The sequence below is a fragment of the Diadema antillarum genome, unplaced genomic scaffold, assembly GCF_040938485.1.
Source record: "Diadema antillarum isolate AM-2024a unplaced genomic scaffold, OU_Dant_1.0 seq00000124_RagTag, whole genome shotgun sequence".
In the NCBI taxonomy this organism is placed as follows: Eukaryota; Metazoa; Echinodermata; class Echinoidea; order Diadematoida; family Diadematidae; genus Diadema; species Diadema antillarum.
Window position 1 is genome coordinate 195,213 of NW_027271204.1, and position 23,226 is coordinate 218,438.

The 23,226-nt window shown below is 37.6% G+C and overlaps 1 protein-coding gene across 1 annotated transcript; it reads left to right on the plus strand.

The window, feature by feature from the left end:
• Positions 1-1,252: 1,252 nt before the first annotated feature.
• On the plus strand, positions 1,253-23,008 carry LOC139727235 (putative polypeptide N-acetylgalactosaminyltransferase 10). The gene is made up of 3 exons (XM_071638191.1): positions 1,253-1,831; positions 16,435-16,546; positions 22,846-23,008. Exons 1-3 carry the CDS (start codon positions 1,601-1,603, stop codon positions 22,992-22,994), a joined length of 492 nt encoding a protein of 163 aa, XP_071494292.1. The 5' UTR covers positions 1,253-1,600; the 3' UTR covers positions 22,995-23,008.
• Positions 23,009-23,226: the final 218 nt, after the last annotated feature.

Here is a 23,226-nt window from a genome sequence, read left to right on the forward strand (position 1 = left end):
CCGGTATTATGTTCACCCAACCATACCAGTTGAGTAGTGCTCAGAGAGGCTGGCAGTGCACTTTGCACAAATTTCTTGATGATATAGTTGATAATTGCAAATAAAGGACTGAATTTCAATCAACTTGGAAAGAATAAAGTACAGTTCGGGAAACCCACTCACAAGGGGGGCCCCTCCTTATAAGTAACCCGTCCCCCTTATAAGTAACCCCGTCCCCCTTATAAGTAACCCCCGGGGCACCCCTTATAAGGAGTCTCCACGCTTTTTTGCAATGCAACGCGAAAATGAAAGGACTGCGGCAATTCGCTTGATTATGTCCATAAAGCTTCACAAGTTTCCTAGTTACTCACGAAATTTGAGCAAAATCGGTTTGAGGCATCATATCTAAAATCATGGATTTAAATGCGATGTCAAACGACCCATGCGAATGCTGAAATGCGAGCGATTACTGGCGTGAGTGTCGCCAGGCGCGGCGGCGCGGCAATGCTTGAGTGCAGACGTGGCGACTGAGTACGAAAGTCTCCGTACTCAGTCGCCACGTCTGCACTCAAACATTACCGCGCCGCCGCGCCTGGCGACACTCACGCCAGTAATCGCTCGCATTTCAGCATTCGCATGGGTCGTTTGACATCGCATTTAAATCCATGATTTTAGATATGATGCCTCAAACCGATTTTGCTCAAATTTCGTGAGTAACTAGGAAACTTGTGAAGCTTTATGGACATAATCAAGCGAATTGCCGCAGTCCTTTCATTTTCGCGTTGCATTGCAAAAAAGCGTGGAGACTCCTTGGGGGTGCCCCGGGGGTTACTTATAAGGGGGACGGGGTTACTTATAAGGGGGACGGGTTACTTATAAGGAGGGGCCCCCCTTGTGAGTGGGTTTCCCGAACTGAAGTAGTTTATAAGCAGAAATATACAGAAATAACAGTTTTCAAGGCATTCTCTTTCAAAGTATATGTAGAAATATACATGGTCAGAGAACGTACAGAAATGGTTGCAATGATACCGGTACTGATTAATTGTTATGTCTGTTCTTTAGATGTTGCTGTAGAGTGGGCGAGTAGAAGTGTTTATGGTGGTAATTGTGTGTAAGTGGGAATGGTGTTTATGCTGCCTGAGAATGATATTGATATTGTAATTGTTTATAGCACTTTGTGCAGAGTTTGTAATTTGCATGTCTTCTAAAGAAGTAAGTTCACTATTTTGCTTTGATTTAACATACAGATAGTTGGACATCTCAAGGAAGAGACATGTGAAGCGTGAAAAGTCAGAGAAACAGCGAGAAGAATCTGGAGGAAGGCAGCATGAGCATGCCCAGTTTGTTGCGTCGCGTGATTGGTCCTTGTTTGGATTGCACCTCAACAACCTGTGGACTTGAAGGTTCCGAGGACATGCCCCTGGCCTCTCTCTGCCCAGAGATTCAATTTGCTTTCTCTTTCCAAACAACACTCAAGTGTGGAGACAGCTAACAATCATGTATCTTCATCTCATTATTTGATTCCAGTCAGTATTTACAAACCCATTTGATACGTGTACTGTTTGAACTCAACAGCATCGTTGTTCACTCGAGAAAGAAAGAAAGAAACAAAAACCCGACCATGAATATATTCAGGATTCGAACCAAGCGGGTGATCCGTTTTGGTGTTGTCGTCTTCATTGCTATGTTTGTGTTATTTTACGTCTGGAGCGCTACTAGTCTGGACGCCGATAAGGGGGACCATGATGCATTGCGTCGCAATCGAAACCCGCAGCTGAATTTCATGGCGGAGGACCCAATTGAACATCGTGAAGAAAGAATGATGCTCAGACGAGAAAGGATTGAAGGAAAGGTAAAAAAAAATAATAATACCAGTGAGTGACTTGGAATTAGGCTATGTTCTCTTACTCTTGCAAATGAGGGATCTAGGTATGTGTGCGCGACCGAGAAGCCTGCTCAATGTAACGAGCCGGGCTGATCAGAGTTTGCCATCAGCATGCACCAGAACTTTTGCCCCAACCATATAACAGCAGACATATAGCACGCATAAAAATAATTGCAAAAAGTGTATTTTTTGTGAGAAATTAGTTATATGTAAAATAATGATATTATAAAGATAAAGGCGTAAATATTCACATCTGAATGACACGCCTTAATATATAAAAACAACAAAAACAACAACTGCCTTTAAATGCCATGCTGAAATCATTGTATGTTGCAAGTCAAACAGACTACATGATACATGTATGATTTGCTGTGAAAAGTATGAGATTGGTTTCAAGAGTATGGTATGCACAATTAGTCTGTGACAATAATTTACCAAGTCGATTACAACATACAATACTTTGTTGTCTGTAGAAGGGAGCTACAGTTGGTGTAATCGAAAAAAAAAAATAAGAAGCACTCTTTTTGTAGCAATGCTTTAATCGCTGGTGTGTTTAGAGTCAGATGGTTCTTGCAAGGCTCAGCATTAGTGGTGGCGTACAATGTAGGCCACCATTCTTGGAGAAATGATATGTTTTGGTGACCTGATTGGGCTACCAAACTTTCATGAGGGTGTACATTGTTTAATGTGTATTTCTCTTCCAGAAAAGGGAAGAATAACCTCCGGCTCAGTATCCTGCGTGCATTTCAGCTACAGTGTAGATGTCGCTCGACAAGGGTTGCCAGATCGCCACTAGTCTTCAGGGCCTAAATCAGTCTATTTTACGGCCAAATTCTGCCTTTTTATTTCTCTCACTGCCAAATTTCACGACCAACTATTGTGTTGCAGTTGAATGTTGGATGTTACTAAAAAAAGATAATTTTCCATTTTCAGAAGTCTTTGTCTTCCGTCAGTCACATCTGTATGGCATCGAGTCCATAATGGTTTAAAAGGGATTTTTTTTTTTCAATGATTTAGGTTTGCTCCTGGAGAGAATTTAACACTGATGTGTCATGCTGTGTTTACTTTCTTTTGATAGAGTGCCACTGTCATGTTTACTTGCCTTTGACAGAGTGCCACAGTCATGTTTATTCCTACTCAGTGCCACGTTAATGTTTGCTGTAAATGCAAAATTGTCATGCAACCAGTTTTAATGCTTAATATGGTGGATTGTACTGTACACAAGATAGACTGAGTCATTTAGCAGCCAAAATTCTTTGTCCCATCCAAAAAGTCTTTTGGCCGGACTTAACTTTAGTGCTTCCATTAGTTTTTTTGAATGAGTTCTCCAAAATGAAGATTTGAAGGTTTCAGATTTCTAGACAGTGCCAAATCCAGTGATGTCCATTGACAACGGAGTGTCACCACGATAGTTATGGAATGCCAAGTCCCGATCTTACAGAACTACTGTATACGCTATAATTTTCGCGTACATAAATTTTCGCGAATTGCCGCTGTCACACATTTTCGCGAGTGGTTAAATTCGCGATTGGGGGACCAGAGAAAATATGAAGTGGCAAAGAAAGTGTGAATTTTCAACTTACTAGCAAATAAGAATGATACTAGTTATACACTGCATGAAAAAAACTTACCAAACTCTGCGAACTAGTAAGTTAGAATTCAACATTTTTGAAGTGGTTAAGTCCATCGCGCTAGACTTCTGACGAGTGGTCCCCTTGCGATAATGGATTGGCTCTCTACAGTATTCGTAAGTAGACGTGGATGTGCGTGAACAAGCTTAGCCAGTATGGTCTGTTCGGTAAGCCGTGACATGGTATACTATACAGTACTGTAGTACTGAAATGTTTGTATCATCAAGGCAAGGGCTTCCTTGGAAGGTAATATTTTCGCGTGTTGTTAATCTCGCGAATAGCTCCCGACTCGCGAAATTCGCGAAAATAAAACCCCCGCGAAATATATAGCCTATACAGTATGTACAATACATATAATGCAAGATGGATGAAACACTTTAAACACATTCCAAAGTAGTCTACAGTTGCCCTGTATATTTCATGATACAAATTAATTCACAACATTAAAATCATCTGTAGGATCATGTACATAGCAATCTATTAAAAAATGTGAACCATTTGGTGAGGAAAGGGTACCTGTAATTTACAAGTGATGCAGATAAAATTTATGCTTTTGTGCCAGGTATTTGTCGGAGTACGACTGTATGAGAAATCCTACGTTATATACGTGATGAACAGTGTATTACATGTATGTATATTAAGTACAACACTTTTCAAGTACGTAAATGTGCAAGTGTCTTTGATAAGATTTTGAAAAATTCTAATTCATGCCACTGCCAAGTTTGCCCCTTTACAGTAAATACATCATCGTACCTTCCAAATCAACACTTTAAAAACAAGGGCAAGCCACTGAGGGATGGATATTATCTAGGGTCTTCTAAAACAAACAAATAAACAAACGAGCAAGCAAGCAAGCATGTTTAATGTCAGCTCTTTACTGAATTTTACAGTGACTATTAAAAGTCAAAACCATCCTCACATGAAACACAGTATTGTTGGGATGTCTTTTTACATGATATTTGTGAAGTATAGTGGTTAACTTGATCAAAGCCTAGATTACTGTTGCTTGAAATGACTAATTATATGTAAATCATTTCTGGGTATTCTATTGCAAATTAGTCATTGAAATTGTAGTAAAAAAAAGGTTTTATCAACTGAGGGCCTTTGTGGATCAGTGGATATGACCACAGTCTTGAAGTCTTGAAGTCCCTGGTTCAATCAGGCCGCAACATTTGTGCCTTTAGGCATGGCTCGACACTAACTTTTTTGTTTGGTGGCCCGATGGGGCCACCAAAATCCTAAATTTCAAATTTTTGGTGGCCCGAGAGAAAAATTTGGTGTCCCGAAAAAAAACCCAATAAAAAACATTAAAAGTCCTTTTTTTTTAATGAGTCAAATATTTAAGATTTATGATAGTAAGAATTAGAAGTTGGACATATCTACTCATAAACTTCAACAAACTTGCAACACTCACTCTCAGGCACTCATTCAGTCCTTTTCATCCATCCTTTGAACAAATTTAACAGCTAATTTCCGGCGCAAAAAGTTACGAATTTATTGACATACTTTTCAAAAATGTTGGTGGCCCGAGGCGGGCCACCATATTTGCCCTTTTTTAAAATTTGGTGGCCCGACTTTCATTTTTGGTGGCCCCGGGCCACCGGGCCACCGTTAGTGTCGAGCCCTGCTTTCAGGTAATAGGTGAGGCACTCTATGTTCATTGCCTATTCCTTCAGAGGGGAGTGAAAACCATCTCGGATCTGTCTTGTGATAGCTTGCTTCTACACGTAATACGAGCATGTCCAGTACTTCATTAATGACTGCAAAAAATAGATGCAGACACTGTATTGATTAGGCAGATTGAATTCCGTCATGAATTGCTATAGAGGGTGAAGGTAAATGTTCGGTCAGAGGATTTGACACATCTTCAGTCATATTGTCTGAATGTACAGTGCAGTATCTTAGCAATAAAAGAGCCTGCTGAAAACTGCTTATCCAATAGTGGCAAGTCAGTGGAGTGAAATGGAGTATAACATGGTCATTTTGCCTAGTTGACAAAGATTCTTCCCAGGTCGAAAGCTCAGGCCTCTTTTCAGTCCATAATTGTATGAAAGTACAGTGTAGGTGTGTCAGACAGGCTAAAATAGGAGATGTAAAGGGGTGTTTAATAGTTTTGGTTGAGATGAGGGATTCAGATTTCAAGTTTTTGTGATATAATTAGAAACCTCTTACAAATATTAGGCCAAGTAAAAAAAGAAAGCAGTTTCTCGTCCGGGTTTTTTGAGCAAGGCGATGAGGGAGGTCCTTACTATTTGATATCTTACTATTTTTTCGAGGATTGTCAAAATTGAAGTAATATGTGTTTCTCGTCCTGTAATTCTGAGAAAGGTAATGAGAGAGGGCTTTACTATTTTCTATATCCAATTTATGAAATGAAATATCACTCTGGTAGCTGTGTTATGAGAGACCAGGTCCCAAGTGTATGTCTTGCCTGCACTCTGTGCATTTTCAAACAAATAAATATATGTACCATACTTGAAATGAAACTTCATGCATGCAGAAATACATTTGCTTTTTCTTTCCACTACAGATGTCAAGGGAAAATGACCATCTTAATACTGGTATTTAGTGTTGTAATGGCATTTCTGATACCAGTGTACTTGCAATTCTGATGTATTGTGCTATTAATTGAAACAGGTATAAAACCTGTCTTTCAACAAATGTACGACTGAAATAAATTCCATGATATTCAAAACACTGCTTTATTTATCATTGGTGTTTGTGACTTTTTGTGTCCACACAGCCGGCAATGTGGGATCTGCATCTCTTCACAGTACAATTGTAGCACATTCAACTGGAAACTGGCTTGTACAATTGCAGATGGATGTCAAAATACTGATATGGCATTATAGCATTAAACATTTAAAGATGTTTCTTCATGTTCTAAAAAGACATTTGATAATCACTCATCATTTGGATGATGAATGATTGTATACCACACTACAGGTGATACGACTCACGGCCATGTCCGTGAATTTACATCGTAAAAAGAAAAGTATCCCGCAGAAATACGAGACAAACCAGAATCCATGGAAAAGTTATTTATTTTGTAGATACACCCATTTAATAATTCTACATTTGCTGGAAAAGCGCATTCATTTTCTCTTCAAAATAGAACAATACATCGCCGGCAGATGCAACGTTACAGAGCAGAGTGTACGGGCCTCTACACATTCGAATGTGTTCATACGTGCGTGCAGACAGCTGACAGACCAGGGGATGGGGACCCTGACAGCTACAGACTAGACACGCATACGCGGCCGGCACGGCCACTGCACTGGCACCGTACCTTCCGACACTGCACACACATGCACATAGTCACAATGACATGAAAATGTATACAAACTCGATACAATCCTCACAAGCATTTGTACAGTACAATTCATCCGCTTAAAATATGAGAAACGGGGAAAAATACGAACAATGCGCGAAATATGCGTGGAATATCAGCGATTGTTCGCAAAAATGTTGCCGTTATCGCGTTCACGACGTACCGAGTGCGCTGTACATCACAGCCCAGGCCCGCCCGCGCCCAACCAACTACAGTTCGACTGCTTTTATCGGTCATTCCTTCTTGCCGAGCTCGCAGTGTGAAATGCATGCGTTATTACATACGCACTACGGAAGCTACAGCTATACTACATCTAAGTAGAGGACGCAAGGCGTAATTAGAAATGAGACATCACGATTGGTAGGTGAATTGTCGATTTTTTTTTTCGGCGGCCAAAAAAATAGTAAATATCAAAAAAGTTGATGTGGCAACTGAAAATCGATGCGTGCGGGGAGAGGGCTGGGACGAGAATTATGAATTTCTTGGTATTTTCAGCGCCATTTTGAAAATAGCAAATAGTAAAAAAATCGATGCGGCGGCCAAAATCGATGCGCGCGAGGACGAGAAACTGGTTTCTTTTTTTACTTGGCCTTAAAGAGGAATTCAAAGTTATATGATATAAATCAGTTTTGAAATGCCTGAGATGTCCAAAATAAAGTAAGACCAAGTAGTCCTAACAAAAGGTGGGTCCCACCTTTCATTAGGACGTCTTTGTTGTTAGATATCTCAGCCATTTCAAAACTGATTTTCATTGTAGAAACTTTGAACTCGTCTTAGAAAATGTTCATGAGAGGTTTCTCATTATCTCACAAAAAGTTGGAAACCTAAAGCCCCATCTCAATCAAAACTATACTATTCCTTTAAAGAAATCCATGTGTATGAAGGGACAGTAGGCCCCTACTTGTCAAATGAGAGTCATTTTATTTTATTTGGGTTTTTTTTTCCTCCTGTTAGTTCATTGCTACCATTATGTACATTGTCGTGACCAATGGCAACTGCTGGAACACAGTCAGTGGTAATGGCATTTGAAGTGATCCCCATGAGAGGGCCAAATCTTGAGAACTTGGGCAAACACTTGATGTGGAGTATGTAGTCAGTATATATTTTGGATTTTGAATACTGGTACATGTATCATACCTGAATTTTGATTGATTGCTTTTTTGTTTGCTTATTTTTATGCTTGCCCCTTATAGAGGGTCAGAAGAATTATTCAGTGTGTTTGGGGGTCCATTCATGGTTTCGTCTGTCTGTCTGTGTGCCTTGGATCTTCATATCTCTTGCTGTTTTGATGTAAGGAAACATTCTTGGTAGACTTTGTTGATAGTATACTTGTCTTTTTTAGATCTAGGGCATCCCTCGGGGTCAGAGGTCACTGAACTTTGGCCAAAATAAATACTGGATATTTTTGTGCAAGTAATTTTGTGCACTCTGCCAGGTATTATGAATTTGGCATGTTTGTCATTCTGCATTTTAAAAATCAAGACACTAAATTGTATAGTGGTACATATAACAAGCAAAGATATTTATGTTTTTATTTTTGTGCTAGATTCTGGTTGTGTGAAATGTGTGAAAAGTTCCACATATTGCAAAAATTTCTACTTTTACAGCTTTTTCAAACAGCAACTTTAACCAGAAATGTCAATTGACATTTTAATGTGATATGATTTGGGGGGGGGGGGGGGGGGAAGAAAAATAATTCAACAGTTGTTCATGTGAAATGATTGCATTAAAGTTTAATATCAAAGGTTGCTTGACAAATGTATTTGATGAAGAAATGTCATTTGTCAAAATAAAGATTTACTGATGCTTGAAAGGTCAAGATCAAGGCTGAAGTTACATAACTTTTGCTGCAGTGTCAGTGTGTGGCTACCAAGTCATAACTTTAGCTATCCAGTGGAGATGGAAGCTGACTTTTGCTTGGTTGCACAGGTTGCATCCATAGTGCACAGCTACAGCTGTAGGAAAGTCCAGTGGCAATTCAATTTGGTTTGAGAAGGATATAGAAATAGACAAGGAAACATTTCTTCATAAACAGGATTACTGTATCTTAAAAAATTGATCCTACAATGTTTGTCGTTATAAATCAAAGACTTTCAGCTGTACCACTGTACAGGTATTTTTCAGAATGTTGGGATTGTGCAAGAAGGAATTATCCCAGTCAACTACATGTACAGTGTAGCAGTCATAAGTACTTCAGATCATGTAGGTCCATGTTCAGATACACATAGTTTCTTCCATGTGCTGTTTTGGAAGTGACCTTCTGTTTTTGATTGATAGTGCGCTGTATGATAGAATGCATCCATGCAATATTTTGTACACTGTACATCATTATGCTTGTTTTAATTGGTCCAGGCTGAAGCTTTGTACATGTATGGAAGCAATGACCAATACACACAATATTGACTGGACTATTGTACAAATGCTGTAGCTAGGCAAAAATTTTTGCACTACAGATGTAGTAACTTTTGATATTTTCAATTCTGTGGAATCAAAAGAGAATAGTATTACATATAGAATACTATAACAAGCACAAAAACTTGCATATTTTTATTTTCACACCTGTTTTTTATCGCGCGAAATGCATAGACATGCCACACTGAGAAAATTTCCACTTTTACAATATGTGACCCGCGACAACGGTTTCAGGCAAAAGTCGCAAGAGCAAATTCCCTCCTAGGCGGGGTACAAAGATTTTGACCATTATTTTTGTCAATTTAGGTTTTTTGCAGAAATCGAATCTTTGATATGTTTTCTACATCTACACCAAATTTCATAGCATAAGACTAAGTTTTTCCTATCGAAAATGGAATTTTAAGCACCCTATGTTGGATCGCACCCGTCAGTTTCGAGCTTCTTTCGAACGCCGCGCCAATATCCTCAGCGTTGCTACGGCGCAGGGTCTCGCATGCAATTGGCTGGTGCGTCGCATACATTTACATAATTCGGCACCAGTTGCAGCATTTGGGGAATGCTTTGTCCACGCGTGCACGCTCCATTGTTCTTACTATAGTGGTTTATACGCTTGCTCTGTAGTGCGTGCTCTTCGTTTGGCTTTCTATCCGAACTATTCTACCGCAATGTTCGACAACGGAAGTGAAACAAAAATCATGTAGCATGACATAATCGTGTGAAAAGAAAACTAAATATTCTCAAATTTGTCTACTTGTACATGCAGTAAAAATTATGACAGTAGACTGACTCAATGGAAGGTAGATGAGAGGAAAGGAGCCGTCACATGTAACCAATCATATTCACATACTACACGTCAAGATCGCACCAAAGTAACGAGTCGTGTTTGTTTGTTTGTTTGTTTGTTTGTTTTAATTTAATTAGCACCACCGAACAAAGCAACATATGCATGTCTTGTAAAAGCAAAACAAACAGGAAGCGTGACCCTCACCAGCACTAGCAATTTTCTGCCTTAAAAAGGCACCACAATGAAAACGCGATTTGTAAATGTGTGGATTTGCCACCGCTCCTGTTACATGCACACGGCAGTGGCATGTGGATGCCATTGCGTAATGCGTGCACCATACACATGAACATTGTACATACATGTACACCATACGTGCAATTATCGTATTCGCCATCTTGAAAGACGTAATGGTAAACAAACCCGAGCGAAATGCATTGTTTTTCGGCTCCATACGCTGAGCTCCGAGGAAGGTGCCCGGGAAATTTGACTCTCTCAGTAAGCCAATCAGAAGGCGATGTGGTTGCTAGAGGCGGAGCTTAACATCGATTGGCACCATCGTACGGATGGGTGATTCTCCCCTCGCATCGCCGCCCGGACATTGTCTTTGAGAAAGAGGTGAATCTTCAAAGCCTGTTTTTTCGCAATTTTGTCAGGCTATCAACTTAAAAAGTGCATTTTATTTCTCTTTCTATGCCCACTTATGGTGCCGAAGAATACAAGTGTTTTATATCAATGCAAAGCTTAGGAAATGGGCAATGAGATTCAGTGAGAAAATGAATTTTCAAAATTCCCGACTTTTGCCTGAAACCGTTGTCGCCGGTCACATATTCCCTCCATGCATAACCCCTTATTCATGGCACAGAAGGCGACCATGCAAAGAGCTATATCAAAGCTTTTCTATTGCTAGTTTTAGATTATCAATATATTGACACGTGATTGATGTGAGAAATAACAAATGTTGTTTGAACACAGCACAGATGGATGGGGGTCTAACACTCAGAAATCAATGAGGAAGCACACATTATTTTCCGTCAACACCCAGATCTCAGATTAACACAGATCCAAATGCCGATGGTCACTGCATAATGTAGATACACATGTATAGGGCACAAAGTTCTGGCCGGCTGGATACCAATTCAGTTGTAAATTTTGGTAATGGACACACAAGTACAAAGTTTAGGTGGTTCCAGAGAAACTGTAATTTTAAAAGCCTTTTCTAAAAGCCCAGAGATTCATCTCAAAGCGGATACAGACCTGCTAAATTGTGGTACAGTACTGTACATGATGATGTACAGCTGTACCTCACTTTGGAGAATAATATAAATGACAATGAATTGTACAAAGTACTCATATTGGGTATTGTCCATGTCTTCACATGTTAATGCATGGTACACAGTTTGTGCATACAATGTATACGTGACTCTGACCAGGCTAATACTACTGGGACATGTACCCATACTGGTACATACAGTGTACAATGTACATGTATTATAGGAGGCACATTAATGGAGATCTTGGTCTACACCATCCTAATAAAGTTTGCATGAGTGGATCATCAAGGGAAACTCACATAGCACTCTTCTTGGACAGTCGATGATAATGGATGTCTTTTACCCAGTGCATGAAAGGTTTAAAAGAGGTTTAGAGTATGATGGACCAAGGGTAGCCAGAAACATCCAAAGCTGGCTGCTGCATATGGTACAAAATGTACATTAGAGTCCTTTAGATGTCAGTGATCAACCTTAACATAAAATGCCCAAAGTGCTTCACTCCATTCTAATCAAAGTTTGCATTGATGTGTGAAATGGATCTCCAAGTGACCTTAAAGTTTGATTTGTATTTGTAAGTCTTACACCATTAGTAAAATTCCCCATGGGGATGTCTATAAAAAGAAAAAAATAAACAAACAAAAGACGAGGCATTAAAAAAAAATTTGTAGTAAACTTGAAATATTCACTGTCTGTTTTGTGAAGTACGTTATCCAAGTAACCAATTAATATTTCACTGCAGTTTTGGAATCTTCAGGGGAGTTTTTTGTTTGTTTTGTTTTGTTTGTTTTTGCTCAACTCCACTCACAACCCTGATGGAAGACTAAACACTTTGTAGTTAGGTTCACACGCTGTTCCTAAACTTTAAGCTTAGGTCAAAAACTTAACTCTCGATGATTAGCTTGTAGTTTAGCACCATGTGGACGCACTCAAAAGTTAGCAATCTTAAAGTTTAGTCAATGATTAGAACCACAAGACATCTTAGGGTTTACGTTCTCTCCACGAGCCACGGCGGGTCCCAACTTGTAGTTTCACTCCTTGTGCACACAAAAATCAACGAGCTTATGAGTTAGCGTGAACCTCGCGTCTCGTTCACCGCAATATTTTGTATGGGCATACATTTGTAAGGTCATCTTACAAAGACTGCACTTCTGTTGTAATCATCGAGTGGGGCTCGCTCGTAAGTTGTATCTTAAAGTTTAGGTGCGCGTGTGAACCCGCGTCATGAATTCATGAGTGGAGCTTGATATCATTGACAGTTAAAGGACAAGTTCACCTTCATAAACATAAGGTTTGAGAGAAAGTAGCAATATTAGTAGAACACATCATTGAAAGTTTGAGGAAAATCAGACAATCCGTTCAAAAGTTATGAATTTTTGAAGTTTTTGTGCAGTAACCGCTGGATGAGAAGACTACTGCAGTGTACGATGTCACATGCGTACAACAATATAAGGAAAATATAAAGAGAATTTTACAAAATTCCATCTTTTGAAAAAAGTACACATTCCCCTAACTCGTTACCGACAAATGTTATGGGTAATATTATTCCCCCTGCCTTTAGAAAGAGGCAAGTCAAGTGCTCTTTTATTATGCGAAAAAAGTGAAAATATGTTGAATTTTCTTATACATTTTCTTTATACTGTTGTACGCAAATGACTCACAAGCTGTGGTAGTCTCCTCATCCAGCGGTTCCAACACAAAAATTTTAAAAATTCATAACTTTTGCATCGATTGTCCAATTTTCCTCAAACTTTCACTGATTTGTTCTACTAATATTGTTGCATTCTCTCAATCCTTATGTTTATGAAGGTGAACTTGTCCTTTAAGTTTTCGACCTACTGTATTAACTTCAAGTTTTGCAACTGCTTGTGAACGTAACTTATGATTACACTTCTCAGAAACTGCACATGTTTTGTGAATCTATTATATTGAAACATAAAGTAGTTTCTGTACATTTGAGTAATTCGCTCAGGGCAACCTCACAGTGTGGCTGTCCTGAGTTCATACATTTCTTACATGAATTCCCCCCTGATTTATTGATAGTACTATAAGATAATACATCTAGTATCACTACATAATGAGGCTTGGCAAGTTGTCTGTTTTATTAAAAGTCTACAATGTGTATGTGAAACCAGTACAGACTTTGTATCATTGACAGCCAATTTGATGGTTGCATTGAATACAATATTCTGAGGTGCCACCTAGTACTGATTTTCAGTAACTTCTACTGAAATTGGAAAAAGAATACTGAAAGTTGCATGCAAATTACTGGTTTAGAAATCACTGCCTGTGATTTATTCTATTACACTGTTAAGGATTACTGATTTTCATTCAAAAAAGGTGCAAATTACTGATTTTCAGCCATCAAAGTACTGAAAGACTTTTACAAAAGTTGACAGCTGTGTATACAATGTATTATGTAGCTACATGTATAGCAAGAGCCTACAATGTAGATCCTACAGAGCTGAAAGTATAATTTCTGGTACCGCTATTCCAGTGATCAGTGAAACCCCACCCCATGTTCACATTGAAAAAGTAAAATCAGACATAGAGAATGGCCAATGTCTCACTGAAAATTTACTTTGAACATACATTGTAAAATAAAATTATGGAACTACAGTGTATAAATTTTCCTGTAACACTTGTATTGGTGATGTCCGACACTGTACGTAAAGTCTAGCCTTTATTAATTTCCAGTCTCTGAATGTGTTTCATTTTAATTTGTGATTGATAATATCAAAAATCAAATGAGAGGAAACAGCTGGCACTGTAATAGACACTTTCACTGAATAAGTAGCAGCTGTTGTGCGTTGTCATAATGTTACCAAGTTTGGCCCCTGCACTTATCAAATTACATAGTATGTGTACCAAATACGTATTAAATCCAAATTCAGTCTTTGCTATTTGACCATCACTGTTTACTGCACTATAAGGTTTACCATTATGCAGTGTTTTGGCTATAGACCTCGAGAGTAAAGCCAAATGCAAGATATTTTGATACTTTCCAATTTTTAAGTTTTTTAATATATTTGAAAAATTGCACATATCATACAAATAATTTTGTATTTTGTGGTATAACATAACCATGCAAAGTTACATTTATAACATGCAGCAGTCAGTGAAATAAAATACTTGGTACCCGTACACATAAAATTCATCTTGCTTGACTGAGTATACAGCTGTACAAACTACAGCTGCATTACTTGATTTTGTGAAAATTTCCAATGCAACAGTATGCTGACTGTAAAGTATCTTGTGAGAAATGTCATACTATATTGCAGGCAGTCCTGCACTTCAGACCTTAACCGCAAACATTTACCTGATCATGTAACAGGGGCCATTACCTAAACTGATGAATTCAGTATTAAATTTGATACTCTGCTGTCTCCCTGTGAGGTGCAAAAAAAAAAAAAATCAAGGTTTTATATTCTCAGTGGAGCTTCACTCGTGCTTTATCCTTTGCTCGTTGTGCACTGAAACCCAAAACTGCCAGATCTATTTCATGAATGCCGATTAGGAACATGCTGTGCCATAATACACCATTCTAGTTTTCAATTCCTGTTTCTTGTTTGCTAAGTCCCTCACAGAAATGTTATTGTTATGGTACAGTCACTTTTTCCAGTCATATTCTTAGTAACTTGTCAAAATAAATTAAAAAAAGAGAAAACATTGTTTGATATCTAAACCATAGCTTTACAGTTACAATCCTAACATTTTCAGGTTAATTAGAAATGCGAGGTGACAGAGCTGTTTATGCAGTAGTCGATGAGATTTTAACTGAAAAGACCACATTCATGGATGATAAGATAATATCTGTGGTACATGCTAGTGTACATTAAGTTCTATGCTTTTACATGAAACAAAATATTTTAATACATGCTACAATACCTACCTCTGACCTTGGCCTGGTCCATTAACTTTACATAATCCTTTCATTGATTGTCAAAGAAAGACACGGAAGCATGGATTAGCAATCGTGAGTTTACAGAGCTGTAGAATACTGTGTATAGGTATGTGTACAGATGTGTACAACATTCATTATAGAAACAGCTGTGCTGAAGTGTATTGTGCTTATGTTTGTGCCAAAGTCACACTTGGCTAGAAATGTATTAACTGTGAGATATTTGCATTGGAGCAATGTAAATAACAATACAAATAAAAAACAACAACAATAAACTCAGCATCAAAAGACCAGACCTGTATGCAAAAAAACAAAACAAAACAAAAAACAAACAAACAAAGTACATGTCACAAGAAAACTTTCAGGATTCATTACTGCCAACATACAGCTGTAGGTGGAGATGACATCATGTACATTGTGCTTGCCTCCAAATGAGACCCTTGCTGTTGGGGACTTGATCTGAAATTTGACTTTTGCTGCGGGGTCCCTCTGTACACTGTACAAAATGCTCAATGCCAGTCACATTGTACATTTGAAATATGCTGCACTCACTGTGTCAAGACTATCCTACTTTCTATTATTATACTGTATTCAAATGTACAGTGAAAGGGAAATTCTGCTATGCTGACTTTCTCAAGTTTCACCTGAGTTGCCATGAGATATTGACATGTTTTTATTTGTATATTTTTGTACTGAGTAAGACTTATTTTTTGCTATTTTTCTAATTTTGTAACTCTATCGATATTTGTCTTTTCTACTAAGTAACTTCAGCCTAAAAGAATATTTTCTTTATTATCAGTGATTTCTGAGATTTGCTGTCAGTACTTATATTTCTCATCAGTGAGCCCCAAAGCTGAAGCTGGTTTTCTTTGTTTACACTGAAAGCTAACCTCTCCCGACACAGAGAATGTATGTTTATTAAAATATCAAACAAACTTAACAAGAAACCCAGAAATTTTGTTGTAAAGCCAAAGGCATACATTGTGAATCTCTTCAGAAAATGTGTAATATTCACTGTACAATGTACATGTTTGTAAGCTTTTAGGAAAATCACCTTCATAAAGTGCAGGCAGCATGCCCTAGTTAAACAACTTAGTTCAGTGCATCACATTCTAATGTTGCATTGCAAAATTTGTTTTATGAATTTTTGGTATGTTTAAATAAATGAATAGATGATGGTAATGTGATAATGATCGTCGTCTTTTTTTTTTTTTTTGCCTTTCCCAATTATTTCACCTCTCAGAATGCAGAAGCAATCAATGATAACCCAGTAAATTTTGCTGCTGGTGAGCATGAGTTAAAGAGAATAGACTGGCATGACCACGCCGCCATGGAAGCCGACAAGCAGAGAACTGGTAAGTGGAGATGTGGATTGCCAGGAGTTTAGGACAATTTACTCTTTCTTTCTATAGTTTGTATCACACCATGATTTTTTTTTTAATGAAGGTATTTCTGTAATTCTTCAAGTCATTTTCAAGTATGTCCTATATCTGTCAGTCATCACCATTCATCTTGAAACTGTGGACAAACTTGGAAATACAAATTTGTAGGTTTAGTAATATAGAAACGTCCATATTACGTGCTATGTGAATCTTGCATTTATAGTCACCTCCACCAAGGGAGGAGGTTATGTTTTCATCAGCGTTTGTTTGTTGGTTGGTTGGTTGGTTAGTACGTGTGCAAAATAGCGCAAAAAGTTGTAAAAGAATTTTGATGGAACTTCCTACAGGAAAGGTTGAGAATGACAGAGGAACAAAAGATTGAATCTTAGTAGTAATCTGGGAATTTTTATGGATTTTATGAAGGATTTTCAATATTTTGGCAGGTAGATAGGGTCAATGAACCTGGGAGTTCAAGCTGAGCTTTTTTGAGGTTTGCGTATACATGCCCACTGAAGTGCGTGCTCTAGTTTCTGCTAGGGCATGGCGCACCATGCAGCTGGAAGTTGCTGACATAACAAAAGGCTTCTATATTGGGAAAATGGGCAATTTTCAGCATGTATATTTATGGGTGAAATTACTGATCTCTATGGAAGAACAAAATAAGTGGTGGAAATGAGCTGCTTGGCGGAGATCTGCGCTCTCAGAGTGCTTCTCTAGTTTAATGTTATTGTTCTTAGAATGATTATGTCATTGTCCTTATGTTCATCATGTATTATTATTATTATTATTATTATTAGTAGTAGTATTATCATTATCATCATCATCATTATCATTGTTATTATCATTATTATTATTGTTATTATTATTATTATTATTATTGGTATCATTATCATCATTATCATTATTATTATTATTATTATTATTATTATTATTATTATTATTATTAGGTGATACGCTATCAGCGTATCACCTATTGTGATTGCCAAAATTTCTCTTTTTTTTTATTCTTCTTTCTTTCTGCCACATTTTGTGTCGTCAATATCTCAACAATGACATTACGGAATAACATGACATTTTCAGTCAACATGTCTCATGACAAAATCTAGCCACAATAAGGTTTTCATGACAGTAACATATCTATGACGTCATCTAGGCGCCATTTTGTGATTTTCGGACCTTGTCACATGATCGATCATAACTTCATAACTGGATATCATTTCTGTATCATTTTCGGTGGACATAAAGTTCAGGTCACGCTCTATCTTACTTTTTAACGCTAGTTACCCAGGTCTTCATTACGCGCGCGTTTGCGCGCGTCAAAATTTTAAAAGGCTCAAAACGACTTCCCAATGGGAAATCTCGAAGTTTCAGACAATTTTAAGCGTTTCAAACATTTTCTCGCGTGCGCGTCCGTCCGCGCAATTTCGCGCGCAGAGGGCGTAAGCAACATGAAAATGCATTTTTTTTTGACTGATTTGGATTCCTGATACTTTGAGTAACAATATCCATTGATTTCCGATCGATGTTGACCTATAACAAAGAAATGCACTGGCGTCAAAGTTGAAATTCCGCGCGCGCGTCTTTCTGCAAATATAGTGAAAAAACATGTCTTTGTTTATTTCGGCATAGCTCTTTAAATCGTCCATTGACCCTATATTTCTATTGCATATTACAAAAGCATATGAATTGGAAATAACGTTTCAAGTACCAATATTGCCAGGAAAACTCATGACGTCATCATATCATCATCTGAAATCAAAAAAGTGGAATTAATTTTTTTGAGGTACTGTTTCTGTCATTCATTTACTCGTATCTCTGTTGTTTAAGCTCAATATTATCCCAAATTCAGATATGTTGTACTTTGAACATTTGCCTTTTAAGTCCATGTCATGCTTTTGATATTTGATGACGTCATCATACCTTAAATTGTGATTAAAGGTAAAGACGCAAAATCGGACAAGTTTACGTGTATTGTCTATGGGAGGTGAGTTTTTTTTAAACCATGCATTGACTTAACAACGTTTAAGCACCTTTATCTCAGCTGATTTTGTTTCATTTCCTCTGAAACTTAAGTATGTTGTAGCTGTGACAATAAGCTGCAGTAATCATGCATTTTATTCTTTGAAATCTCCTCATGAGGTTGACAATTTTGCAATTTAAAACTGAAAATGAGAATGGAATGTGGACGAAACGATTCCTGATTCATCTTTCACGTACATAAATCTACGTTCCTCTAATTTTCTCGTCGAGACGTATGGCCGAGTGGTTAGAGGCGTCGTCTCAGAAACGTGAGGTTGCACACGTACGGGTTCGAACCTCACAAGAGCACGAAAGAAAATAATTATTTTTTTAATTTGTTTTTTCTTCAATGGAGTACTACACCTTCGTCCATGTAGAAATCACGTTCGCATGTAAACACAACTATACGCACACACTCACATAGTATCCCTTTGTTTTGCGTTGGAGACTGCATTACTTCGACTGCTGCAAAATTTTGCAGGCTGGGCTTTTCAAACTGATTTAAAATATTGTAATAAAATGAAATTTGTTCATATCAATTCAGTAACACAATGTAGTCGTGGTTACTTTGTGCTGATTTATACATGGAACAAGCTATACATTGTAAAAAAGGTATTTGAATTGTTCCTTTAAGTCAGTCTTCTGTATTGATGATTATTTGTCAATTAGTGGTTTTTGTGGAGTTTCAGATAGTGATAAAAAGTATAGATGATAAGTACAGCGATAATTCCTACAGTTAGTTCAAAGTTGTGTTACAGAGGTTTGATACATACATTTAGCATTGTGTGTGTGTATACGTGTGTATACAGGTTGGCCATATGACACATTCTAGACAATTAATCTTAATTAATTAGCAAACGTGATCAGCTATGGAACTGAATATGGTACTAATGTATGATGTTAATGATTCTAATTAAACTGTGACGAGTTTAAAGGGATAGCTTAACTGTGTGTAAAAATAAAGCAATTATAAGGAAATTTTAGGGGAATTTGATAACCATGCCTATAATAATTTCATACAGGTACTAATAGCTGCCTCATGTTCATGTGATTGATCGTCATGTCAATAGCAAACTGACAACGTACGATGAATATGTTATACATTGAACAACTTTCAAGTCCATATCGTTATTTTCTAATTTGATGACGTCATCATGCTAGAAGGTATGGTTAAAGGCGAGATATCGAAATCAGCGAAGATTGTACGTTATGTCTATGAAAGGGGATTTTTGTTTTTTATCCATGCATTGACTCGATAACGCTCAAGCACCTTTACCTCACTTGATTTTAATTTCCTCTGAAATTTAAGTATGTTGTAGCTGAGACAATAAGCTGCAGTAATCATACATTTTATTTTATTTTTTTTAATCTTCTCACCAGGTTGAGTATTTTGCAGGATAAAACTGAAAATGAGAATGGAAGATGGACGAAACGATTCCTGAGTCATCTTTCACATATAAGTTTACGTTCCTCATATTTTCTCGTCGAGACGTATGACTGAGAGGTTAAAGGCGACGTCTCAGAGACGTAAGGTTGCACACGTGCGTGATTAAAGGCAAGGTATCAAAAACCAGCCGATTATAGGTTTTATGTCTGCGGGACGTATTTTTCCCAAGTTGCCAGAAATGGCATAGCGACCTCAGTCGTTACAAGGCCGCTTTTCCGTCTAGCAATGCAATAGATGTTCACACGGCCACGTTTAATAGTTGAGTGGGCATTGACTTTCCCCCTGTTATATCTATACATTGTTGTGTGTATTTTTTTTTTTGTCTTACCATTTCCGTGGATGACCCGTGGCCGAGTGGTTACAGAAACGGTTTGGCATGCACGCTCAATATATTTTCAAGGTGCCTATATCACATTCTTTTCTTTGTCGATCGCAGATGACCGTCATCTGATGACCACGAGCGTATCACCTAACTCGTCCTCAATGTGACGAGTTTTCATGTCTCGTTATTATTATTATCATCATCATCCTTACCATCATTACTCTGTAGTATGGTTACTACCATTTAGCAACAGTGTGCATGGGTTACAAGTCTGAGACTTCTGTTTGGTACTGTATACTGTACTAAAGCAATGTCAAACCAGGAAGCCATCAAGTTTGATAAATTGAAACTTAGGTAGAAACTAAAATTAATATAAGTGACAGGTTAATACCCTGCAGAAAGATCATGTACATTTTACATGATGACTGGCAAGGGAAGAATCATATTGAACAGAATATTCTATTTGAAAGTTCAAAGTGCTGTTGAGGGAGGGTAACAAGTTATGAAACCCTCGCGCTGTTGTGTAGTCTGGTATCTTGTCTTTTAATCATTCTCAACAGCATGCTAAAACCTGAGGTTAGAACATTGTGTGTGTGGTACATGTATGTTCCTTACAGCCATCATTACCACCCATTACATTTGATGGGTTTGTCAAATTACTCTGAGAAAACATATCTTCAATTTTTTATGATACCCTTCTTTACAGCACCGCCACCACCACAGCACAGCGTACAGTTGTTGTACACTTGTATATGTGCACAATAGCCAATATTTTACATGGACACTTCTGTAAATGACATTTAAATATACATGGTGCAAATTATCCCTTGCTCGGTTTCCAGGATTGTATAGAATCGATGAAAATTTCATTTTAATGTGCAATGCTCAAGTACCGTGTGTATGCTCCATAGTATGCTTTTATGCAATGTGTAAAAACCTTCACTTGCACCCATTGATAGCAGTATTTTGAAAAAACAAACAAACAGAAGGTCAATGTAGAAGTCAAAATTTTATTTGTGGTGTACATGTCACATTTACTTGTCACTGTCGGTTGCCCACATGAATGATTTAGGAGAATTTTCAACCATTTTTCCCCCACTGCAGAATTTGAAAGAGTGCATCATTAAGCTATCCAATGATGTAATGTTATTATGACTCTCAGATTGTATTTGATAATGGTACACTCTTTCAAATTTGGCAATTGAAGATATCTCGTATATTCCCCTTTGTTGGCAGCTGATGCCATTGTATTTACAATTGTGATTCAATCTGCTTTAGAAGGAGAAATCCTGTGTACTCTCCCATTGTGACAAGTATTTGCCTGATGCATGCAAATCAAATCATTATAAAATTAATTTTGTTACTTCAAAAGTAGAGAAGGCTTGCAAAAACTTTGATGTCTGTTATTTTTATGCCAAGTCCCATCTTCAACCAGCATCAAGAGATGTTCAAAGTAATTAAAGTACTGTATAATGGAGGGCACCTCCCTCGTAGTCAAGGCACATACACTGTATTTGTACTTTATTTGAATCAGCTGCATTGCTCAAAAATTGCACAAATACTGTGTTTAACGCTTTTCCAATGGCACTGTGTCAAAACCCAGACCTTGAAACAGGGAAGTTATTATCAATTGATTGATAACATATCATTCTACAGCGTAGGAATTAATATGCTACCATGCTGCCAAGAGCTCCTGATGTACAAGTACACATATTCACAATTTATGAATATCTTTTTGGAAAGATGTACTTTTAATTGTTCATTTGATGGTGTTTGGTGATATTGAATTTCCACTTTGTAGAGGTAGGTCTTTCCACAATTTGGGTGCCGCACATGCAAATGTATAAATTTTATATGTGTTGTTTGTTTTTAATGTAATGGGAATTGCCCTAGTAACATAACAGGAGCAAGGAGGGTTGTAGGTACAATGTATGCTTCTAAGATCAGTGTTTTGGCAATTATGTTAGTGTTTAAACCAGGACTTGACCTCTTCACTTCTTTGTAGATGATGAACAGAATTTTAAAGGTCCTATTTACCTTTGGGAACAGTGATTTTAAAAAATTTCAAGATATGACATTTAATGCATAGTGTAGGTCTGTTGTACCACAAAGCATCCTATCATTTAAAAGTTTCGCGATAAAGCCTAAAATACAAGGAGGTTTTTATCTGTATTTTTCTCAATAAACCGTAGCTGCTGACAGTTTAGTCTGGAAACATTTTTATTATGACTATTGTTCGCATTTTGTATTTAACAATATTTAACATCGATTTTACCAATTAGAATTTTTACAGTGGTTGTTTCTATCCCTAACTCACATTTTAAAACTATTTTAAAGCACTAATGCTGGGTTTTGTTTCATCTGCAAATGGCAAATTATGCCTGTAAATGAAATTCTTTCAAGTTCTTTTAGCCAGTGCAAATCTCTGAATTGCTGATTATTGTCTTACATGCTTTCTAATTAATTGAATCATTTTACTCGTAGGCCCAGGAGAACATGGCGTGGGCGTCAAGTTGACCGACAGCATGAAACGGTCAGCAAAGGCTGACACTAGTGCCAATGGCTTCAATGAGCGGGTCAGTGATATGGTCTCTTTGGACAGGTCACTACCTGACATCAGAAATCCTAGGTGAGTTGTGGCAATTTTTATGATGCTCCCACACATTTGACATTCATTCTTTTCTCTTTCACTTTTTTTGGGGGGGTTTTGATAGTTATAATGCTTTTGCTTTTGTGATACAATCCATTTTCTCCTTCTAGTTTCTATTTTGTATATTCCATATCAGTCCCTAATTATTCAAAAGTACTAACAGTCTCAAGGCAGACAAATAATCCAGGCTTCATTATGCAGTGTTGAGTGGTTCA

Excerpts from the sequence above, each read along its gene's own strand:
- LOC139727235 (XM_071638191.1), top strand. The coding sequence starts at position 1,601 with ATGAATATATTCAGGATTCGAACCAAGCGGGTGATCCGTTTTGGTGTT. Across the intron at positions 1,832-16,434 it reads GAGAAAGGATTGAAGGAAAG|AATGCAGAAGCAATCAATGA; the intron begins GTAAAAAAAAAT and ends TTCACCTCTCAG. Across the intron at positions 16,547-22,845 it reads AGCCGACAAGCAGAGAACTG|GCCCAGGAGAACATGGCGTG; the intron begins GTAAGTGGAGAT and ends TTTTACTCGTAG.